This window comes from Pleurodeles waltl, chromosome 11 (assembly GCF_031143425.1).
Source record: "Pleurodeles waltl isolate 20211129_DDA chromosome 11, aPleWal1.hap1.20221129, whole genome shotgun sequence".
NCBI lineage: Eukaryota > Metazoa > Chordata > Amphibia > Caudata > Salamandridae > Pleurodeles > Pleurodeles waltl.
Genome location: NC_090450.1, coordinates 920,584,396 through 920,607,948, shown reverse-complemented (window position 1 = coordinate 920,607,948; position 23,553 = coordinate 920,584,396). Strand labels below are relative to the sequence as shown.

General features: G+C 47.9%; 1 protein-coding gene across 14 annotated transcripts in view; it reads left to right on the top strand.

The window, feature by feature from the left end:
* Positions 1 to 23,553, top strand: part of CLIP1 (CAP-Gly domain containing linker protein 1) — a 543,241-nt gene that overhangs the window by 95,919 nt on the left and 423,769 nt on the right. For all 14 annotated transcript variants that reach the window (XM_069214950.1, XM_069214948.1, XM_069214943.1 and 11 more), the window contains exon 3: positions 10,068 to 10,633. In XM_069214950.1, the coding sequence (XP_069071051.1) occupies positions 10,068 to 10,633 (566 nt within the window). The remainder of the gene's footprint in view (positions 1 to 10,067; positions 10,634 to 23,553) is intronic.

The window sequence follows — 23,553 nt, the reverse complement described above, 5'->3', positions numbered from 1 at the left end:
TCCAGCAACCTCTGAAGCCTCATAGGACTACCCTGCATCTAGAAGGACCAAGAACTCCCGAGGACAGCGGCTCTGTTCCCCAAAGACTGCAACTTTGCAACAAAGAAGCAACTTTGAAACAACACACGTTTCCCGCCGGAAGCGTGAGACTTTGCACTCTGCACCCGACGCCCCCGGCTCGACTTGTGGAGAACAAACACCACAGGGAGGACTCCCCGGCGACTACGAGACCGTGAGTAGCCAGAGTTGACCCCCCTGAGCCCCCACAGCGATGCCTGCAGAGGGAATCCCGAGGCTCCCCCTGACCGCAACTGCCTGCTTCAAAGACCCAACGCCTGGTAAAGACTCTGCACCCGCAGCCCCCAGGACCTGAAGGATCCGACCTCCAGTGCAGGAGCGACCCCCAGGTGGCCCTCTCCCTTGCGCAGGTGGTGGCTACCCCGAGGAGCCCCCCCCCCCCCTTGCCTGCCTGCATCGCTGAAGAGACCCCTTGGTCTCCCATTGATTCCTATTGCGAACCCGACGCTTGTTGGCACACTGCACCCGGCCGCCCCCGTGCCGCTGAGGGTGTATTTTCTGTGTGGACTTGTGTCCCCCCCGGTGCCCTACAAAACCCCCCCTGGTCTGCCCTCCAAAGATGTGGGTACTTACCTGCTGGCAGACTCGAACCGGGGCACCCCCTTCCCCATTGAAGCCTATGCGTTTTGGGCACCATTTTGACCTCTGCACCTGACCGGCCCTGAGCTGCTGGTGTGGTAACTTTGGGGTTGCTCTGAACCCCCAACGGTGGGCTACCTTGGACCCAAACTTGAACCCCGTAGGTGGTTTACTTACTTGCAAAAACTAACAAACACTTACCTCCCCCAGGAACTGTTGAAAATTGCACCGTCTAGTTTTAAAAATAGCTATATGTCATGTATGTGAAAACTGTATATGCTATTTTGCTAATCCAAAGTTCCTAAAGTACCTACCTGAAATACCTTTCATTTGAAGTATTACTTGTAAATCTTGAACCTCTGGTTCTTAAAATAAACTAAGAAAAGATATTTTTCTATACAAAAACCTATTGGCCTGGAATTGTCTCTGAGCGTGTGTTCCTCATCTATTGCCTGGATGTGTACAACAAATGCTTAACACTACTCCTCTGATAAGCCTACTGCTCGACCACACTACCACAAAATAGAGCATTAGAATTATCTCTTTTTGCCACTATCTTACCTCTAAGGGGGACCCTTGGACTCTGTGCATACTATTCCTTACTTTGAAATAGTGCATACAGAGCCAACTTCCTACAGATGTATTTTTAAATTGTGAGCTCAGAGATCCCAAACTCCACATGTCCATCCGCTCCCAAAGGGAATCTACACTTTAATCAGATTTAAAGGTAGCCCCCATGTTAACCTATGAGAGGGACAGGCCTTGCAACAGTGAAAAACGAATTTAGCAATATTTCACTGTCAGGACATATAAAACACATTACTATATGTCCTACCTTAACCATACACTGCACCCTGCCCTTGGGGCTACCTAGGGCCTACCTTAGGGGTGCCTTGCATGTAAGAAAAGGGAAGGTTTAGGCCTGGCAAGTGGGTACACTTGCCAAGTCGAATTTACAGTGCACATTTACACACACAGGTCTGAGACATGATTACAGGGTTACTTGTGTGGGTGGCACAACCAGTGCTGCAGGCCCACTAGTAACATTTGACTTACAGGCCCTGGGCACCTCTAGTGCACTTTACTAGGGACTTAACAGTAAAGCAAATATGCCAATCATGGAGAACCAATTACATACACATTTTAAACTGGAGCACTTGCACTTTAGCACTGGTTAGCAGTGGTAAAGTGCCCAGAGTAATAAAAATAGCAAAATCAGAGTCCAGCACACATCAATAACCTGGGGAACAGAGGCAAAAAGTTAAGGGAGACCACGCCAAAAAGTCTAACACTGACAAAATACATTTTGTGAACCAGGACTGATTTTCTGCCAAAAGTGGTGACTCTCGTCCACCTCAGTCAGTCCATCATTCACCCATCCTCTTATTTTCCACCCCATCCCACAAACGAGGAGGAGGAGGAGGAGGAGGAGGAGAAGAAGGAGTTGGACCTTAGGTGGGCGGTCAACTACTACCTTGATTGTACCGAGGAAATGAGATTGGATGACCACCCCTTCGTGGGCTGTTGTAGTGCCAAGGAAGAAATGGCTGTACTAAAAATTACTCTATCCTGATGGATAATCCTCTGCATTAAGACTTGCTATTCTTTGGCCAAGAAAGTCACTTTGTAAGGGTCCAGAGTCCATTCCACTAGAACGTTGTAATGGAGTAATTCCTCTCCAGTATCTAAATCAGGCCCAAAGGCATTAACATAAACAATGCCAGCAGGTGTCTCGCAGAGATGGGGTAGTTATGTTCAAGCAATGCAGTAGATGTACATGTGCAAGTAATAACAAATAACAGACCCTGACATGAGGGCTCTTCACCCAGGAAGGGATACATGGAAAACCACTGGTGTTATGACCACCTCAAGGGGATGAACAAACAATGCCATCTCCCCTCTGTACTTCCCCAATGTGTGAACCCCTGGGGCAGGCACCAAATCCGAATGGTATAGGTAAAACCAGGAGAGAAATGAAGTTGAGGGTCATCAGGGGGCGTCTCTCAGGGCGGGGCTTAACGCTCCTGTGTCAGAAGCCTGCTCGGAGACATCAGACGGAGAATCTTCTGCCAGCACCCGACCCCTTCGGTCTACCCTTGGATAAGCTAACAAAATAGCATCCCTCCCAGGTAAGATCAGGATCTTCTGGACCCCCCTAGGTTCCTCATGGCGAATTGCCTCCCACTCACAATCCGCCCACGTCCTCAGTTTAAACCACCATTGATACGTGTCCGGTCCCTGGGTGGATTTCAAAGACATTGTCAGTTGTCTGTGGGCAAGGATCAGAGCCAGATCTAGAAACCTATTAGTGACCTTCCGAGCCGCTGCCCGTTCATAAAGACCCAGCAAGCAAGTGAGGGGCTCAGGGAGAATTCCCTATCCTTGGCATTTTAAACCACATGAAGGGCCATTATCCAATAGAGCAATAGGACTGGACAGGACCAAACCATATGAAAAAAAATAATAATAATCTGCGGTGGCACACCAGGGGCATTCCAAAGTCGCGTCCGGGAACGTAACCTGAATGAGCCAGGTATTTAAATAAGCTGATGTAAGTAAAAGAATTGAATACGTTTGAAACGGGCATTGCAAGATACCTTAGGGCTAGCGTTCCGTATCTTCCTCCAGGAGGAATCAAAGAGAGGTGTCCCAGGTTTCGCCTCCCAGCGTGACCTAGGGGTTGAGAGAGTAGGCCTCAATTCTTCCAACAAGGCGCTACATGGCAATGTGAAAGCTTTCGTTTAAACAATAACGAGGAAGAGGAGACATAGGCAGCCATGCTCTGAAGGTTCTGCAGCACCGGCACCCTACCACTCCTGTATCTTACAAGTCAAAGCTCCATGTAGAAGATGTCATAGGACTCCTGGAATCCCCAGAGAGGACACAGTTCTCCCTGTGAAAAGATTGCCTAGAACATCAATCTCTGCTGCTGCCACAAAACCAAGAAGCAAGACAAAATAGAAAAGTTATCTTGGTCCCTAATCTTACAGTAAAGTTCCCAGTCTCGACTATTGAAGCCTTTAGTGGATACTTCAGGTACAGAGGATGTCTCTTCGTACCAGAAAACCATCAGTGTAACCAGTAGTTTTTGACATATGGATAACTAAGGACAAATAACCCATTGGAATTCCACAGTAAATGTTGAAACACGGCTGCCTCTATCTCCTGCAAATATTGTGAGGACTTAAATGCTCTTGGAGAAAAAGTGACCTTTGTGCCTGCAAAACATTGGTGACTGAACTGCTGTCACCGTGGACTTCGATATGAGACTTGGCACTCTGAACCTGTACCGTTATCTTTACTTGGGTGGACCAGGGATTTTTATTATTTTGATCACTGGAAACTCTGCAGCTCGGGATTCAGATGATGATGATATGTTCAGTCTTTAATCCAAAGCCATTAGAACAGATTATCTGAGAAAACAATCTAGAAGGTCCATGGCTCGTTCCGGACACAACTGCATTGGGTAACCTTGGTTGAAGCACGTAAATACTATAAAACATTTGGGTTTGTATCACAGCTGAAGATGGTGCTAGCACCTTCTGGTTTTCTTTGTGTCTTACTTTTAACTGTGCCTTTAACTCAACTGTAAATTAACGAACATTTGCACCAGCTGGACATTGAGGTTACTGAATGTTACTTTCTGTGTTGTGATAAAATGTGTAATGAATATTTATTTCTGCACATTTTTTTAAATGAACCTCCTTTCTAGGCCCCAGACTGGCGTCAGGACGATTTTAGCACTAGCATCTCACCTGCAGCTGACGGTGCAGTACAGTGTCCTTGAAATTGTGCAAAACCTACAGAAGTATAAGGCATCACAGAAGCTGGAGGCATCAGTTTATTTTTTCTTCGTATTTTTAGATGTGTACTCCAGACCCTTTCAGTGTTTTGTTGGTCTTTCTTTCTTCATCATTTGAGGCCTTTTTTCTTCTCTCAAAAGGAGAAAACAGAATAGGAGGTCCATGAATTGTCAGGAACAGATTTAAGCAAGTTTTCCCCTGGTTTGGGTCTTTCAGATATAAATTAATGTTTTTTAAAAAGGCATGATTACTATTTTCCAACAAAATCTCTCTGGTGTGCCTCTCCAGGTCGCCAGCTGCCCTTTTCTTCCGACCATGACCTGTTTCCACTGTATACATCAAAGGGAGTCTACTATCAGTGTGAACCTGGGTAGACTGTCTAGAAGCATGCAAACAGTGGTTCTTGAAATCCCTTATAGGGTTCCATCACCTTATTGGTTCTTATCCCGATTCCTTGCGATATAAAAATGTCACGTTCACAGAGATGAGGATGACATCAAGAGGGAACTTTGTTGCTTCCTTTGCAGAATACTAGACTTCTTGCTATCTGTAGATTTCCTGTGAATTGGGCACTGTCTAGATGTGAAATTCTTCAAGTATCGAGGTTCAATCACAGGTGACCAGGTCCACTTACAAGCAGCGATAGAAAAGGTGTTGTAGACCTTGTAGATGTCCAGGCACATGGAACAACCCCAATTCACCCTCTTTTCATAGAATTCAGCAGGCAAGCATATATCAGAACAACACCACTGCCCTTGGTATTTGTCACTCCAAATATATATCTCTCCAGGGCACCACCCTCAAGCCCAAGTCTTTATTAGGGGGTGGTCATATTCCTGTAGCACTTCAGAGTCCGACCCTATCACCAGATGTGATACTTTTTTTTCAAGCCCAGTGTCACGGACATACAATTAAAAAAAATTACATCAGAAAAAATATGTGCAATATATAAAAAGTGCCTCACGTAAGCGACCACTATGAGCTAGTTGACTATTACTGGTTGCCAAAAGTTTTTAGGTTTGGCCTCCAATGCCTTGACCATCTCAGTGACCCTAGTAGCAGAAGAAACACTGTATATTTGGGTACTGGGTTCATTAAGGGATTTAGGCATTGTTCCCAACATACTGATGATGCTCAGGCGATCTCTGTAAGTGTTATCTTTTATTTCACCAACAGCCATGTCGATTTGTGGATTCACATGGTCATTTACCTACCACAAAGTCAATGTGAGGTGCAAAATAAATTCGAGAAATACAAATCATTGAAATAAATATGAATAAAGTAAACATATCACATCTTGGGTCTTAGTACACTCACTTGTGGAAAGAGAGTCCCTTATTCACTGTAGGTACGAGGTGGGTTACTGTGGATGACTTATGTCATTGTTTGGTCCGAGTTCAGACCCATTTTTATCTTTTCCCTTCCCTCCTTTCCTCTATATGCACATACCAGTAACAGTTAATAGGAGTTCGGAAGTTGCTAAAACTGAGTGCTTGCTGCAGGACTGTGATGAAGTGTTCACAACAGCATTTTGTATCCTGAATAGGGTCATTAGACTAACCTGGAGCTCCCTCTCCAACATTTTCTTTCCAATTAATCTTGTAAGAAGGTGCAAATCCTTTCTGTATTGCAGTTCCAAAGTGCGGTGTTGTACACAGCAGCCTGTGATTAATAGAGTCCCTCCTCTCTTGTTCCACCACAGAGAAGAAAATCAAGTTTCTTTTCTTTTTCTTGTTTTTTTCAACAGAAAGGCATACTTTTGGGTTAACAGTGTGCTATGGCCACACAGTCCAGACACACTCTACCCGGTCCCTTTTTGCTCTACTTCAGATGTCAGAGTTTTGAAAACCAACATTGACCCGTAATCCAAGTTTATCTACATTCCTCAGTGATGGAAAGCTTGTAGTGGTGGTCGCCCAAGAACAACCTGGTCTTTCTTTAGACCAGAAAATAGCCATGCAGTAACTCTTGATTATGTCTGTTACCAGTTTCCTGTAAACACAATTGAAGCAATCTCCTTGATACTGCAAGCATTTCTCATCTTCTTGCAGAGCACGGACCTTTCTGATGTACACTGATATTATCTGTGTAAAATTAGACCTGAACAATTTGCTTGCCCACTTTGGCATTAATGAGATGGGTGTTAGAAACAGAAAAGTGGTTGTCTAAAGTCCACCTTTGGGTGTTCAGAATTTGTCTAGGACAGATGTTTAGCAGACTAAATTAAATTATTCCTCAGTGGAAATTACATGACAGTGGGATATCTGTGATCTTCCAGTTCTGAAGGTATTCCTTTTATATATGTTCTTTCCTCCAGAATCAGTGTAAAATGTTTTTGGTTTGCATCCTGAATAAGAAAAGTTGTCTCTGTCTTCTTTGTAGTTGAGGTTCTCCTCAGCATAGTGTGCACGCTTCAGTTTGTATTGACACTAGCGCCCTCATACCAAAATGTTAAAAAAAAAAAAAAAAAGAGACAAAAGGGGCATGTTAGAAATACCCTGACCCCATAGGCCTGTTGGTGAGGTCCCCCCAACGACCAAAAACATACAAAAACAAAACAATGCAGCAAATATGTGGATAAACTGTAGCACAGTTTTAGGAAAAAAGAAAAAAAGAGCACAGGGAGGGGGACAAGGCCTTTTTTGACCTAAAGGGGTCCCATCCACGGGAGCAACTTTTGTGTGTGGAGGAGGGAATGTGGGGGGTTTTAGGCGGGCACATGTGGCCCCCCTCCCCAAGGCGAATTCGGCCCCGAACTCTGTCCACCAGTGCCTGACATCAGGAGGGGTGGGCACACGGTCCCCCTCCCCAGGCTGTATTTGGGCCCGGGGACCTCATCTCCCAGGACACACTGTGTTTTTTTTTTTTTTAAAGGCCCAAGGGACCCCATCCCCCGGGCCACTAAGCTAAGTAAAAGTGAGGGGTAAACACAACCCCCTTCCTGAGCCATTAATGGCCCTGGGGACCCCATCCCCGGGGCCAGCTCACTAGCTATGTCCCGGATGAGCACACCCCCAGGGCATAGCCGTCTCCCTGCCAACACTGGCAGAGGCAGGGAAACACGTGTTTGCTTCTGCATGGCAGGAGCATTTTCCAAACTCCCACCATGCGTAAACAGAGAATCTGCACCCAGCTGGAGGGAGCTTTGACAATGCTCCCGCTGTCCTGGAGCAGACTTTTGATCTGTTTTACTCCCCTCATCACTGCAGATCAAAATATTGCTCTTGTCTGTAGGGAGCAGAATAAGTAGCTGTTACCTGTGGGCGGGAGCAATACTGGCTCCTGCTGCTTCTGAGGAGCTGGCGGGGACCTTGGGGGTCTTGGGGGCGGGCACAGGTTACCCACCTTTAATGATGCAGGCCCCAGGGGATGGGGGGTCTCCGAGGTCGGGAAAGGCTCAGGGAGCTGAGCAGTTCCCTAGCTTTTAATTTTAGCAGTAGTGTCCCTGGGGGTGTGGTCCCTATGGCTGAACAAGGCTGCCCCACCCTTATTAAAAAATAAAAATAAAAAATAAAAACACAAACAAAAATCCCTGGGGCATTGGGTCCCCAGGGCCTAAAGAGACTAACTATAACTTGCGTCCTCACCATGCACTGCTAATTACCCCACATATTACATCACTCATGACCTCTTCTATGACTTCATTGATAAAGTCACTGCAGCATTTGCAGTGAAATTATTGACGAGTAAACTGTGTAAGGCCGGGGTGTGATTTATAGTTACCTTAGGGTACGAGTTATAATTCCTTGAGATAACTATAAATGGTGAATTTTGCTGGTTTTTAGAGTTACAAATGTTACGTTGTTACTAAACATTTCACTTAACTATAACATTACTTTAACCTTTGTGTTTATTTTAGTGAATATATATATATATCAATTTGTATCTTTGTTTTGAGAGCAATATGTCACTGTGAAGTCCCACATTATGGTCCAAACTACATCTATCTAGTTTCATTTATTTGGGGCCTACAGCATCTAGCATTGTTTGGCATTTCACATGATTTTTTTGTAGCATAATAGTAGGACTGTTCCTCACAGCAACTGAATTATCAGCTAAGGAATATAAATATGCTTATTTGTTTGACTGCCAACACTTGATTATCATTTGATCTGAGAATAAGGATAGAACATTCTTACCAAAGTGTGATCTGCCCAGGATATGAGAATAGGTGATTGCCTCACAGTTTGATTTGGAAAGGAATGACCAGCTGCATTATTAAGACCTGTCCGAAGAGAAAAGTCAAGCAGATCTCTAGCTAAAATAGGCTGCGCATCGGCATGAATATTAAAGTCACCTAGAAAAATTCCCACTCCCCTTTTGTAGTGATATACTGCAGAAGTCTTTAAAACAGATGAGAAAAGTTGAATGTTTTGAGGGATCTGTAAATTACGGCACAAATACAAGAAAAGTTTAATTTCTACCATACATATAGTTGTCAAAATATTCAAATGAATTGTAGAATCCAACTATATTATATGGGTTCACCTATATTTGTTAGAATCAAAAAGTGTCACTGCCCCACCTTGCTTTTCTATAAAAGGCTTGACACAAGGCAGGACAACCATGATTTAAAATGACCTGGGAATTCTTAGAAATCCAGGTCTCTGCTGTCATTTATTTTTTGGGAACTCTACCAATTGAAAGACATTTTTTACTAACTGATCTAGTGTTAATCAGAGAAAACTAAACTAACTGGTTTTCTGCCATGGTCTGCTCTATAATAGTGGTATTTAAAGAAAGACTGTTGGAAACAAATCAGAAAGCTTGGCTCAACTCAACTCTATCAAATATTCAAGCAGTCCTCTTTAATGCTGCCATCTAATGGGCGTCCAGATGATGAGTGTCCTTGATCTGAGAGCTTTGTAAAGATTGCAAGAATCCTTCAGGTGAGGCAGCAGCCCTTCAATTATTGTGAGGCTCTGAAATGGTACTCATAGTTAATAACACCCTTAAAGACCTATCTGAACTTGCTGCATCTCTCCATTACAGTTGTATGTGCTTTATCATTTCCCGCTGGTCTGGAGTAACAGATGATGGGTAAAGTATTGGGTGCAGTGTACCTACTGTATTGACATCTGTATCTCTAGTCCTATTACCAGTCTGCTCCCTTCCTCCAGGAGACTAACTTACCATCTCAAATATAAATATATCTACAAATGAAGCAAATGTGCATAAAACACCTGGGCAAATGTATGGCTGTGGGTGTGCTGTAGGAAGAACGTGGGTACGGAAGAGTTAGTGCATGGACTTTTTGTTGGTGACATGTTTTATTATATGTGAAGAAGTTCAGCAGCCTGAATCTGGTGGAAGTGTTCTACATAATTTGAAGTACATGAATTACTACGATGAGCACTTGGCCTTTTTCTTGACTAGATGATCTCCAGTAAATTGAATCACTTGTAACTTTAGTTTAAATCAGTAGGTTTTTTATGGGTAGAGTAATGCATAACTGGAATGAAGATTGGAAGCAACATTGGTTATCCATCTATTTAATTTGCTTACGCTTACAAAAGTAAGAAGGTATGACAGTTTAATTTGCAAGATTATTTTTCCTTCTCATTCTGCATCATATTTGTAATTGTGCTTTTATTTATTCACCTATAGTGCCATCATTAAAAGCTGGAGCAGGTGAGCGACCATCAAGCTCACCATCTTCGGACACACAGGAAGCGTTTGTGGATGATTTTAGAGTTGGGGAGCGTGTCTGGGTCAATGGTACTAAACCTGGATTTATTCAGTTTATTGGTGAGGCTCAATTTGCTCCAGGACAATGGGCAGGCATTGTTTTGGACGAAGCAATTGGCAAGAATGATGGTTCAGTGGCAGGAGTTCGTTATTTCCAGTGTGATTCCTCAAGAGGAATTTTTACTAGGCCTTCAAAGTTATCCCGAAAACCCTTAACAGATGAGGAAGCTAATGGTTTCCAGGCAGCATCTGCATCTAGAGCTACATCACCAACATCTGCGTCATCCATCAGTATGGTGTCTTCACCGCCATCAGCAGCACTTAATACATCTACTCCTCTCAAATCACCTGTAGCTAAGGAACCAGTCACCCCCTCTCCGATAAGCAATCTAACAAGAACAGGAAGTGAATCCATATCTAACCTGTCTGAAGCTGGATCCATAAAAAAGGGAGAGCGGGAACTGAAAATGGGAGATCGTGTTCTGGTAAGTTATTTATGTATATGTAAACAACGTCTAAGAATAGAGTGGGTGTTGTTCTGAGAAAAAGAGAAAGTTCAGCAGTTTTCATGCTATCAATGAGACAGTTGGAGCAAAGTTATGTTTGCAGGAATCTTATTGAAAAAAGGGCTGTGAAATAAAAGGTGTTGCGCGTCAGCTAATGAGACTGAGACAGGAGTGGGGCGTTATGCTACTTTTTGTGACCAGGTGGTGCGGGAGGCAATGTAGAGTTTGCATAACCTGCTAGCTCCTGAGAAATTATAGTAGAAACACCTATTAGTGGCTAATCCACTTTCAACGGTAAACCAGCAGCAGTAAGGATAACTCTAAGAGAAGTGAAAAGTAAAGACAGGACATTTAGGAGCACCATTGGCTAAAGAAGCTGCTTTTAGATGCATTCATCTCTGGCACAAATTATAGTTCATTATTTATCAGGGTACTCATATCCTTAGCTTAAAGATCTATTAATTGTCTTCTTTTCTTAAAACCTAGAACAACCTTCTAATCTATTGCAGTACGTTGAACTAAGTGTATTTTTATATCCTCACTGCCCTTGAGTCCGGAAACAGTGAATGCTTAAATGCCCCATTAGAGTTTCAGCTCCATATTCATTTTGCTTATTTGGAAGCTGACCTGTTTGGTTAAAATCACATCTACCAGAAAAATAAAACATGTTCTTCAGGCTTGACCCTTTAAAGAAACCTACATTGTCTTTCTCAAAGATGTGATGATCGTCTCGATGGTCTCTACCTTAATTCTCGAAATGTTGATGAATTGTATTTGATTCAGGAAATATTTATTTTAGGTACCCGAACTAGATCTTAGATCAGCTGAGGAAACAAAGTACAACTGGGATGATTCCAGAGCATTTTTATTTAACCTCAAATGTCCAAACCACTTTTAAATCAGTATTTTTACCCCAGGCAACAACATCAGGAATTGATAGTGAATACGTCTGTTGTATTTTCAGATCTTATGTAAGTAGAACAATTCAGACGTATACCACTTGATCATGTTTTTCCCATGTTACGCTCCGGAAGACCCTATTCTAGGTTCTGCATTTATATTGATCAAATGTCTGTTTCCAAAGCAAAATGACTAACTGCAGTTTTTACCTCAATACATCACCAACAACAACAAAGCCACAACTCCACTACTATGATAAATCACTTGCTCTGATCTATAAAATGCTAATTCATAACACAAAATGGCCTGAAAGGTCTCTAATCACTGTACCTCATCCTGATACGGTGCCCAGAGTAAGCTCCCTCCCCTGGCCTCGCTGTAGCAAGCAAAGTAGTGTATCTGATAGAGACTTCTAGCTGCAGATTCCTTATCTTAGAGTTCCCTGGCGTCCGCTTCAAATCTGGAATTTTTCTGCTGAGCAGTATCCTGTGCGCGCCGTCAGGTGGTATCGTTCGGATCTGCGTGCGTCATCTGGCTCTGCGTGGCATCGTCAGCATTGTTGGATGCGTCTGTGACATCACGGTCTTCTATATAGGCACCACCCCGGCGCGCATACGTCAGTTCTTTTCCTTCCGTGCCGGTTAAGCGCAGATCCAGAAAGAGCTACCCTTTTTCTTCGACGTTCCTCAAGGTTTTTTGGCTTGATTGTTTGAAATGTCTTCTAGCAAGACTGGATTCAAACTGTGTGGTGTATGTCATCGCACCATGTCGGTCACAGACCCACACAGAGTGTGTCTCTGGCGTTTGAAAAAGGATCACGACTCAACTTCGTGTTCTGACTGTTGGGCCATGGCTCCGAAGACCTTGAGGGAGAGATCCCTCAAACTTCTTGCGGCCCGACAGCAGTCTTCTATCGGCTCGACTTTGAGGAGGTCACCGTCCCGCAGTAGGAGGAGGTCGCGGCACCACACACGGAGCCCCAAGTCCTCTTCCTCGCATTCAAGTGCATCTGATCATTCAGATAAGAGGCACAAGAAGAAGAAGTCCAAGCGGACTTCGACTTTGCCATGCCTGTCGGTCGACAAGGCATCTAGGGAACGTCGACGTTCTGAGCGCGGTCCAGTGGAGCCGTTGCCAGGGCCGACTTTGCGTCTCCCCCTTTTCCGGGGACCGAAGTGACCCCCACTCAAATCAAAGAATTTTATGAGGCCATGTGCCTTGTTTGTGAGCGGGCTGCACCCTCGGAGGGTCTTTGGGCCCCGCGGGGTCAGCAAGGGCCCCATCGGGTTCAACATCAGTGGCCTCAGCCTCTGCGCCGTTGGGGACCCCAGTATCTGATAGCGGATCTGGACCGGTGTTAGTCCCACACAGTCGATCGCCTCCGGCGCCAGGTCTGACGTCTATGCTTCCTCCACCACCGGCACCCACTGGTGGTAGCCCCATCCTCATTCCGGATGAGCCGGAGCGACGTTGTACGACGCCGACTTCGACTGCGCCAATTAGGCCCAGATCATTGCCTGAGCCTTATTTTGAACAGCCAGGCACAGTAGAGGAGTGGGAGGGGTCTGAGGACCCTTTGGAGTGTGAATTGGAGCAAGAGCAGGACTGGTATGAGGACCTAGGGGAAGCCAGTGGACTGGACACGTCTCCAGATACTGGCATTCTCTCTCCTCCTAATGTGGCTACTGAGGAGGGAGCATATAGTAGTACATAGGGCAGCCGAGGTCTTGGACCTAGACTTGCCCACGGTGCTAGTCAGGACGAATCTCCTGACTGTGGTGCTTCAGCCGGGGGTGACTACATCAGAGCCGATGTTGCCCTTCAATTTTATTTCTTCATAAATCTGTTTTATTAAATTTTGTTAAAGCTTTATATTTTGTCATAGTTGGGGTTCGTTTCAGTACAACGTATCTTAATCTGTGGTATTCACATTTTTAAACGATGTTGGAGTAATGACAACATAGTTATATTACATATGTTACATAGTTCTTCTGTGGTTATTCAGTTTTCCAATGTAGTTGCAATTTTTATTGGGATACCATTTTTACTGTCTGAAATGTCCGGCTATTGCGATTGGTTGAAGGAGGATAAAAGCAGATAATATGATTTTTATATTGATTAACCTTAACAAGAAAACAGAAAATGGAAAAGGAAAAGGGAAAAAAAGGAAACATCTATAATAACTTTGTGTGCCGAGATCATAATCTATGTGACTATTTCAGGCTTAGCTGGTTCATGTCAGGTTGTGGGTCTGTTGTGACAGTTCTGTTTGCAGGTGAGGGGGGGTCGTGTGCCAGGTTTAGTGCATGCCATTTTCTACTTCCTCAATGTCATAATGTGTCCGATAATGTTCTACACTCTATCTTCCTATATAGTGTGGTTTTCTCACTCCTAAATACTGGTTCGCCTCCGTCCAACCCCTCCTCCATCTAATGTGCTTCCGTGTTATTTAGCTGTAGTAAGAACCCCTTCCAACAGGTGGAGATCGGGAATTGTCGTAGTCCCAGAGTTTCCTCCCGTGTAAGTGCTAAACCCTCCGCACCCGCCCACACCTCAAACGAGCGTCTCCAGGCCTGTATCGGCGGGGGGTCGGGGGACTTCCACCGTCGGGTCACTAACCGTTTCGCAACAATGAGTCCTAGATCTATGAATCGCGTCTCTGCTCTGTGTTGTTTATCTCTTGGAAATAGTCCCAGAATACATGTTTCCCATGTGAATGGTATGTGTTGTGTTGTACAGTTAGATAAGTTGTCAATTACCGCCCTCCAATAGGCGTTCAGGCTGGGGCATGACCACAGCATGTGTAGCATATGCGCCCCAATCTCATGGCATCTGGGGCAGGCCGCGTCCTGACCAGAAAAGTATTTGTTTATTCGTGCAGGTGTGAGATAGGCTCTGTATATAATATTGGATTCATCTGAATCGCACGTTACGCAGTATGTTGAGATGACTTGAGATAGCAGTTCTCCATCGCGGAATCGCAGTGGGATCGCCTGTGTCCATTTCCCATGCTACACGCAGTGCATCATTGTCAAAGGCAGTTTGGATTCTCAGGGCGTCCGCTAGCCAGCTGATTTGGTGTTGGCCGCGGCCCACCACTTGTAGGTATTGGACCAGTAGGTGGGTAGGTGGAGCTGTAGTGATTTCTCCCCATTTGGAGTTCAGAGCCCTCACCAGTGAGCAGTACAATAGGAATTGACTAGGCGGGAGTCCCATTTCACGGAGTCTAGCGAACAGCAGCAGTTGGTTTTCTTCATAAATGTCACCCAGTGTATGTATTTCTAGTTCGTGCCATGTACTCAGTTCGGAGTAGGACGTGATCCTAGCACCCCTTGGAGTACCCGCCAGTGCCAAGGCAGGCGCAAATGGGACTATTGATCTCGTGAGGTAGAGCAATCTACGGAAGCATTTATGAGCTGTTTTTAGAAACAGTTGCCGTGGGGTCTGTGTGCGTGTGAGCGGGTGGAATAAATGCTGTATTTGTTGGAGTAGGCGTGGCCTTCCCTTTGTTGTTGTGTCTGTGAGGTGCATACCAGCCAGCCATCTAGACACCCACTGGAGTTGAGCTGCCAGATAGTATTGTTCTAGGTTAGGGACTGCAAGTCCGCCCTGATCAGGCGGTAGGTACAGTTTTTTAAGGGCGACCCTACAGCGGCTGCCGTTCCATATAAATTCCCTTAACCCTGTCTCTAGTGTCCTGAAGTAACTGGGGGGGACGTAGTGTGGGAGGTTAGAGAAAAAGTACAGAAGCCGTGGGAGTATCACCATTTTTAGGAGTGCTATCCTGCTTGTCATGGATAGTGGCAATGTCCTCCAGAACGCCATTTAGGACCTGACCGAGGTTACCGCACTTACAAGGTTGCCCTCAAATATGTCTTCTTCGTTATGGTAGATTCTGACACCCAGATATTTGAATGTATTAGGTTGCCATGGGACAGGGTTTCCGGCCAGCACCAGTCTCGGGTCTTGTAAGCCCGGATCAAATGGGAAGAGGCATGATTTCGACCAGTTGACCTTCAAACCTGATATTGATGCGAATTGTTGTAGGATTGAGCCGGCTCTATGTGGTATCTGTGTAATGTCTCTGAAGTATAGCAAGAGGTCGTCAGCGTATAATGACACTATGTGTAAGCCGTCTCCCAGGGGGATTCCCCAAGTGTCCCCTTCTTCACGCAGGGCCACCGCCAGGGGCTCCATTGCAAGTGAGAATAATAATGGTGATAGGGGGCAGCCCTGTCTCGTACCTCTACCCACTCGGATTGGTTCCGATATCTCGGATCCCAGTCCCACCCTTATCGTTGGTCTGGTGTATAATAATTTAACTAAACGAATGTAGGATGGTCCCAAGCCGTATTGTTGCATCACCCTGAACAGGAATGGCCATTCCAATGAGTCAAAGGCCTTCTCTAGATCAAGGACGAGGCAGCCCGCCCTCGGCCAATCACGCCTCGTATATTGCATAACCCAGAATAGTCTTCTGATATTATGAGAAGTGTCTCTGGCCGGTACAAACCCGTTTTGGTCGGGTGTATTAGTTCTGGCACGTTAGGCGCTAGCCTTGTCGCTAGTGTTTTGGCTAATATTTTATAATCAGTGTTTAACATTGCCAGCGGTCTGTAGGAGCTCATGTCTGTTGGGTCTCTTCCGGGTTTGGGAAGGGATATTAGTAGTGCCTCCCTTTGTGTGGTCGACAGGTGGCCCTCCTGTTCAGCGTTCTCGTATACTTGAAGTAGTTTAGGTGCCAGCTGTAGTGCGAAGGCTTTGTAAAAGTCGACCGGTAACCCATCTGGGCCCGGTGTCCTGCCGGACGTAAGTTCTCGAATACTGGCTTGGATCTCCTCAAGGTCGAGGGGTGTCTCAAGTGCCTCAATCTGGTCACTCTCTAAGTGCGGAAGTGTCACCCTGCCAAGGAACTCAGCACTGGTGTCTTCTCCAGTGATTGTCCTTGAGGTGTAGAGTGTCTCATAGTGTCTTGTAAATTCGGCCTGTATCTCTGTGGGCGTGTACACTAACTCCCCTGTTTGTGAGCGAATTTCCATTATCGGTTTCCTCTCGCAATCCCGACGTATCAGCCAAGCCAGTAATTTACCTGCTTTATCTGCTGATGCATGAGTTCTTGCGGAGTGCGCAGTGTAGTTAAGGCATCTCAGACGTTCTAGTAGTGTCTGGTGTTCTGCACGTATTATTGCTAGTTTTGCTTTTTCAATTTGGTTGTTAGTGGTTTCGTCTTCCGACTGCGGTAAAGTCCGCTCTATTCGGGTCAGGTCGCGTTCGATAGAATGTCGCATGTTACACTGGGCTCCCAGACAGTGCCCTCGGGGTAACAGTCTTGAATGCATCCCATTCAATCAGCCTCGAGGTGGCCGTGCCTTCATTTTGCTCAAAATATTCCAGAATTGCGGTACCTAATGGTGCTCTAAAGTCAGGGTCCTCTAGGAGCTCTGGTCTCAACTTCCACGTGGGAATGGGCGCGTGGGGGGATCCCCAGCACATTCGTGCTACCAGAGGGTTATGGTCTGAGTGTGTGCGACCCATGTATTCAGAGCTCGCCACTAACGGAGCAAGGTTCGCAGTGCAGAATATATTATCTAGGCGTACATTTAAGGAGTGTGGGTTGGAATAGAAGGAGTAGACTCTTTCCTCTCTGTGTCTCTGTCGCCACACATCCACCAGCTGCCACCGCTGTGTCCATTCTGTCAGACCGCGTGAGGCAGTTACCACTGGGGATGTGGGAGCAGTGGGAAGGAACGATCTAGTTCGACGTCTAGTACACTGTTGAAGTCTCCCCCCAGTAGCCACGGTATTGTACTCCAGTTTGCTAAGTGGTGTGATAGACTATGTAGGAAGGTGGTTTGGTCTGTGTTGGCAGCATATATAGAGCCCAATACAATTGTGTGACCCGCCAGTTTCCCTTTGACGAGTGCGAATCTACCCTGCGGGTCTGTAATCTGTTCTTCAGCCGCGAAGGGGGTGCCTGCCCTAATCCAGATCAGCGCGCCTCTAGCATAGGCCGAGTGGCCTGTCACGTATAATTGCCCTCTCCAGCGCTGGCGTAGCCGGGGGATCTCCTGAGTTGTTAGATGTGTTTCTTGTAGAAGCGCCAGGTGAACTGAGTGTCTTTTGAGGTAGGAGTAGATAGCATAGCGTCGCTTGGGAGTATGTATGCCCCTTACGTTCCAATTAATTGTTGTGTATGTAGCCATATCATGGGTGTTGGGGCTTTTCTCCCTTCCTTTACCCTCCCGCGCACCCTACACTGCATTATTTCCATATCCTTCCCTTTCCAGCTAAGACTCGGGGGGGGGGGGTTATAGCATGACCTTCGGCAAAAACAAAACACAATCAATACCATCAGAGCAGTTAAACAACGGGTCACCGCCCAAACGCTACAACAAGAATAGTGATAACTTGCAGTTGGGTGTTTGTACATTACGTGGCTCCACTGATAGGAGTATGGGGGTAGGCCGGATATAGCGGGAGATGGTGTAGCCAAGGGCCATTATGTCCGGTTGTGACGGATAATTGGGATAGTAGGCACGAGCACGGGGGGCCTCCTCTGCGTTCGTTCATCAGAAGAAAGAGAAAGAAGGAAAGGGGGAACGCATCGTGTAATGTCCGGCGCTGCTTTTATCTACGTGGTCGCAATTCTCATGTGTCCGGTGTGTGTAATTCTTTGTTATGGTGTTGTTGCTCGCTTTGTAAAATAATTTGTGTAGGCGTCTCTAGTTGGATTCTGCTTGCGGTGTTTTGGCTCTTTGCTTTGTTCAAGAGTCTTTTTAGAAAATTTCGTCTGCGGTGGCCGGTGTTGCAGGCGGCCCATCAGTAAGGCCCAGTTCTGATAGACGATCCGGTGTGGGGGGACGGTCGCTGGTCTGTTGCGAGATTTCGGTGTCGGATCCCGAACCCGGGGGGGACATACCCATCGCCGACGCAGTGTGGATCGCCTCTCTTCTCTCCTGGATTAGTTGTTCCAGGTCCGGTGCACACTTTGTTGGCCCTGTGCGGGTTGTGTTCCTTTTCCGATCTCGTCTGCTTCGGCTGCGCTTGGTCCGGGGCATCTGTTCAGTACGCTCCGGGGCGCCTCCAGTGGATGGTCCTGACGATTCAAGCCATTCCCAGGCCGCTTCCGGTGTGGAGAAGAAGTGCGTTTTGTCCTCCATCACTACCCGCAATTTGGCTGTGACCAGCAAAGAGTAAGTTAGATCCAATGACTGTAGCTTACGCTTCAGCGGGAGATAGGAGGCACGGTCTCTTTGCACCGCCAGGGTGTAATCTGGGAATAACAGTATTTGCGTATCATTTATCCGGAGTGGTGGTGCAGCCCTTACAGTCCTCAATATTATATCTCTGTCTGCATGGTGGAGGAGGCGAATAATGAATGGCCGTGGAGCGCTTCCCGGTGGTCTCGCCCGAGCCGGGTCTCTGTGCGTGCGTTCTACAGAGAAAAAGGGGGTAAGTGTATCATCTGGGACCAGCCCGCGCAGCCAGTTCTCCGAGTAGGTCGTCGGGTTTCGGCCCTCCGTGCCTTCCGGTAGGTTTACCACACGAATGTTGTTTCTTCTGGAGCGGCATTCCGCGTCTTCCGCTCGGCGTTCCAGTTCAGCCACTCTAGCTTGTATGTCCTCCATCCCTGTTTTCAGCTGGGCGGTCACAGGTGTTAATTCCTTTACTGTGGCTTTGATCATGTTAGTCTTGTCTGTTAGTTTGCGGTGGTCCGCATGTAGTAGGATAAGATCACTTGCCACACTGTCTATCTTGGCTTCCAATGACGTGCAGGCACGCTCAAGAGAATCTCCAATGCGTTCCACTGCTGCAAGCACCGCATCTAGTTTTTGGTTATCTTGGGTTGAGGGGTCTCGCGTTTTCCCAGTTCCAACTCCGGAGCGTAGGCGTCCAGTTCCAGCCATGGTTCGAAATTATTAATGAGATCTGTTTGGTTTCTGGTCAGTATTTTTTGCTTGACTAGTATTCACTTGCAGTACAGGACGTATATCAATTTCCGTCGAGATGGTGTAAGGTGAGTATATTGTTCTTCGGTGTTTCCCAACTGCTTGGTGGGAGGTCTCGCTGCCCGTGGTCGCCCCCGGATCTTTAGTATGGAGTTCCCACAGTGCCTGGTCTCATGTAGGAATGCGCCTAGCATAGGCTTCACAGGGGCGTTTCATTTGTCTTTATTCGTCAACAGACTACATGGCTTCAGTGCTGCTCCCCTTCAGTTATGTACCAGAGCTTATGCAGGGAGAGTCTGGCCCGCTTGTCAGGGGTCACTGTGTCACAGCCCCACGACAGCACGAGCAGCCCGGGTGGTTAGCCTTTCTCTCTGCGGGTGTTACGCCGCTCACCGCTATTTTTGTGGTGCTCCACTTACAGGCCTGGTGGGGGTCCCAAGCTATGCCACTCCGGTTGTTTCGCGTTGTTTCCCAGTCAATAGGAAAGGTTCTCCTTCGCTCAAGATGTGTCTATTGCTGGTGGGGGCAGAGACTTTCGGGTCACATTAGTGCAGGTAGAGGTTTTTGTGCGTCTTCTGGACCCACCTTTTTATGCGGCGCAGAGTGTGAGTGGGTTACGTTTTTGTTTCGTCCCTGGCAGATCAGTCGCTGTCACAGCAGCTCCTTCCTCCGCAGCACCTGAGTCCCTCAGCAGTCGCCCAGCAGGTCCGGTCTATCATCTCCCACGTAAGTATATTGGTTGTAGTGGATAGGAGAGGCTACAGCGCGCCGACCGTCATCCCGGGGGCCTGTCCCCAGGCGCGGCCGAGGCGCCGCAGCCAGAGTCTGCAAGCTAGGCCGCCGGAACACCAGCCCCCGCTTCGGGGGACACTGCCACAGATTGGGTGCGGGCCTCACCGGCTCCGGAGGGGTCGCCACAGGTCCGGCACGTAGTCCCAGCCGAGACAGTGGTTTTCCCGGGCCCAGTGGAGTCTCCGGCCCTCTCGGTCTCGCTGCCTCTCCCCGCGTGGGTCTGGAGAGGGAAGAAGGGGAAAAGGGACGGGGGCGGAATGCCCCCCACGTCGCCACTCACCGCCTTAACGTCGCCCCCCAGCGGGGTGTAAGTCACCTCTCCTCAGCTTGTATTCGGCAGCCGCGACGGGTGCATCAGGCCATCTCAGCCTCTGGGTGCGGGCGCGACTGCGCCGGGCATCTTCTCTTTCATCCGGGCACTGCCCAGCTCCAGCGCACGGCCCGCTCCGCAGGTCCGAGAGCCGAGGTCGCCCGGGGAGCTACGGCGCTCCACATGACGCTGGCGTGTCCCCCGCTCCCATACGGCCTGCGAGGGTATTATACCCCCTCCGCGTTTCCCCCTAAACTCTGTTTTTGGCCGGCCGTGGCGTGGAGCTCTAGCAGCTCGCGCCCGCCATGTTTGGTGGCTTAGCCACGCCCCCGCCGATGTTGCCCTTCAATGAGGCCCTAACAGACGTCCTTCTGGGAACATGGTCCAAACCCAGCACAGGGGCTCCTGTGAATAGGATGGTCGGCTGCCACCATAAACCCGCTCCAAATGACCCTAGTTTCCTTACCCAACACCCCACCCCGGAGAGCTTGGTGGTCCAAGCCTCCACTTCCCGTGGTGCCTTCCCTTCCGTTCCCCGAATATTTTCTTCCTCCAGCCTGGTATTGAGGTCAGTAAACACCTCTTGCCTATTGGGCCGTTTTTCCCATACTTTATGAGATATGGTGGCACAGGTGCTGCCCCAGGTCCCTGAGGGCGTACGGGATGCTCTCACCCAGGCTGTCAAGGATGGGAGAGATGCAGCCAACTTTACAATCAGGTGTGGATTGGACACGACCGACTCACTGGGTAGAGCGATTTCGTCGACAGTGGCCCTACGTTGCCACTCCCGGCTACGTTCGACTGGCTTTTCAGGGGATGTCCAGTCTAGTTTGATGGACATGCCCTTTGATGGCTCTCGCCTTTTTGGTGAGAAGGCAGACTCCGCGCTTGAGAGGTTCAAGGTTTCTCGAGCTATGGCCAGATCCTTGGGCCTCTCAGCGACAGCTCGTCAGCAGTCTGTCTTCTGTCCCTTTCAAGGCTTTGGAAGGGGCGCGGTACCATGCCAGCCACAACTCAGCCACCGTCCTCAGGCTTCACCCCATCCCGGTAGAGGGCGTGGTCATGGTACCGTCAGACCCAGAGGGTCTGGCCAGCAGTCGGCCACCACACAGCCCCCCTCCACAGCTCCTAAGCCCTCCTAGTGTGGTTCTGCAAGACCATGTCCGTCCAGTTGGAGTGAGGATTCAATTTAATCTACCTCACTGGCATTCCATCACAACGGACAAATGGGTCTTGCAGATCATACGGAAGGGCTATTCCCTCCCCTTCCAGTCTTTCCCTCCTTCTATCCCTCTGACAAAAGAGCGGTTGATGGAGGACCATTTGGTTTTGCTCCGCAAGGAAGTTATGGCTCTCTTGGCCAAGGGAGCTATAGAAAGGATCCCAGCGTCAGAAGTAGGCAGTGGTTGTTATTCCCGCTACTTTCTGATTCCCAAAAAGAACAAGGGCCTTCGCCCTATCCTGGATTTAAGGGACGTCAATCTCTTCCTCAAGAAGGAGGAATTCAAGATGCTCACTCTTGCTCAGGTCTTGTCTGCCCTAGACCAAGGAGACTGGATGGTAGCGTTGGACTTGCAGGATGTGTATTTTCACATTTCCATCCTGCCTGCCCACAGGCATTATTTGCGGTTCAAGGTGGGCCACGAGCTTCGGTCTCACCAATGCCCCTCAGGTGTTTACCAAAGTGATGGTGGTGGTGGCAGCTCATCTGCGTAGGTTAGGGATTTCAGTCTTCCCCCTACCTAGACGATTGGCTGTTGAAGGCTCTCGCATTCGCTGGGGTTTACTATAAATGTGCCGAAGTCACACCTGACTCCCTCTCAGAAGCTCACTTTCATCGGAGCTGTTCTGGACACAGTGCAGTATCGGGCCTATCCTCCAGAGCAGCGAGTCCAGGATATTCAGGTTATGATACCGATGTTTCGGCCTCTATCCTAGATTTCGGTGAGACAGACTCTGAGGCTGCTGAGACTCATGGCTTCCTGCATCCCATTGGGCAAGCATGCCAGATGGCATATGAGGGCTCTGCAGTGGCACCTGAAGTTTCAATGGGCACAGCATCAGGGGAGTCTTACCGATGTGGTTCAGATCTCCGAGGGAACTGCAAAGGATCTGCATTGGTGGTTAGTGAACTGCGATTGGGTCAAAAGCAGACTCCTCTCCCTTCCCCAACCAGATCTCACTGTAGTGACAGATGCATTACTTCAGGGATGGGGCGGCCATCTGGGGGAGGTAGAGATCAGAGGTTGCTGGTCTCCGGCAGAATCCAGGCTCCATATCAACTCGTTGGAGCTTCGGACAATCCGGCTAGCATGGAAAGAATTTCTTCCTGTTGTGAAAGGGAAGGGAGTGCAGGTATTCATGGACAACACTACCGCAATGTGGTACTGCAACAAGCAGGGCGGTGTGGGGTCGTGGACCCTTTTTCAAGAAGCTCTGCGTCTCTGGACATGGCTGGAACAGCAGGGCATATCCCTGGTGGTTCAACACCTGGCAGGTTCTCTGAAAGCCAGGGTGGACACACTCAGCCTGTGATGCTTAGCGGATCACGAATGGTATCTCCATCCGGAGGTGGCGCAAGGACTCTTTCAGCAGTGGGGAGAGCCTTGGTTAGATCTGTTTGCCTCTGCAGAGAACGCGCAATGTCAGCAGTTTTGCACGTTGGAGTTCCCAAGGGGGCTATCGCTAGGCAACGCTTTTCATCGCAAGTGGAGTTCAGGCCTCCTGTACGCCTTTCCGCCCATACCACTTCTGCCCAGAGTTCTCAAGAAAATCAAGAATGACCGGGCCCAGGTAATCCTAGCGGGCTCCGGATTGGGCATGGAGAGTCTTGTATCCAGAGCTTCTGAAGTTGAACATCAGTCCTCCAATCAGGTTGCCTTTTCGGGAGGATCTTCAGTTGCAGCGTCAGGGGAAGGTTCTCCACCCGAACCTGTCAACTTTGGGAC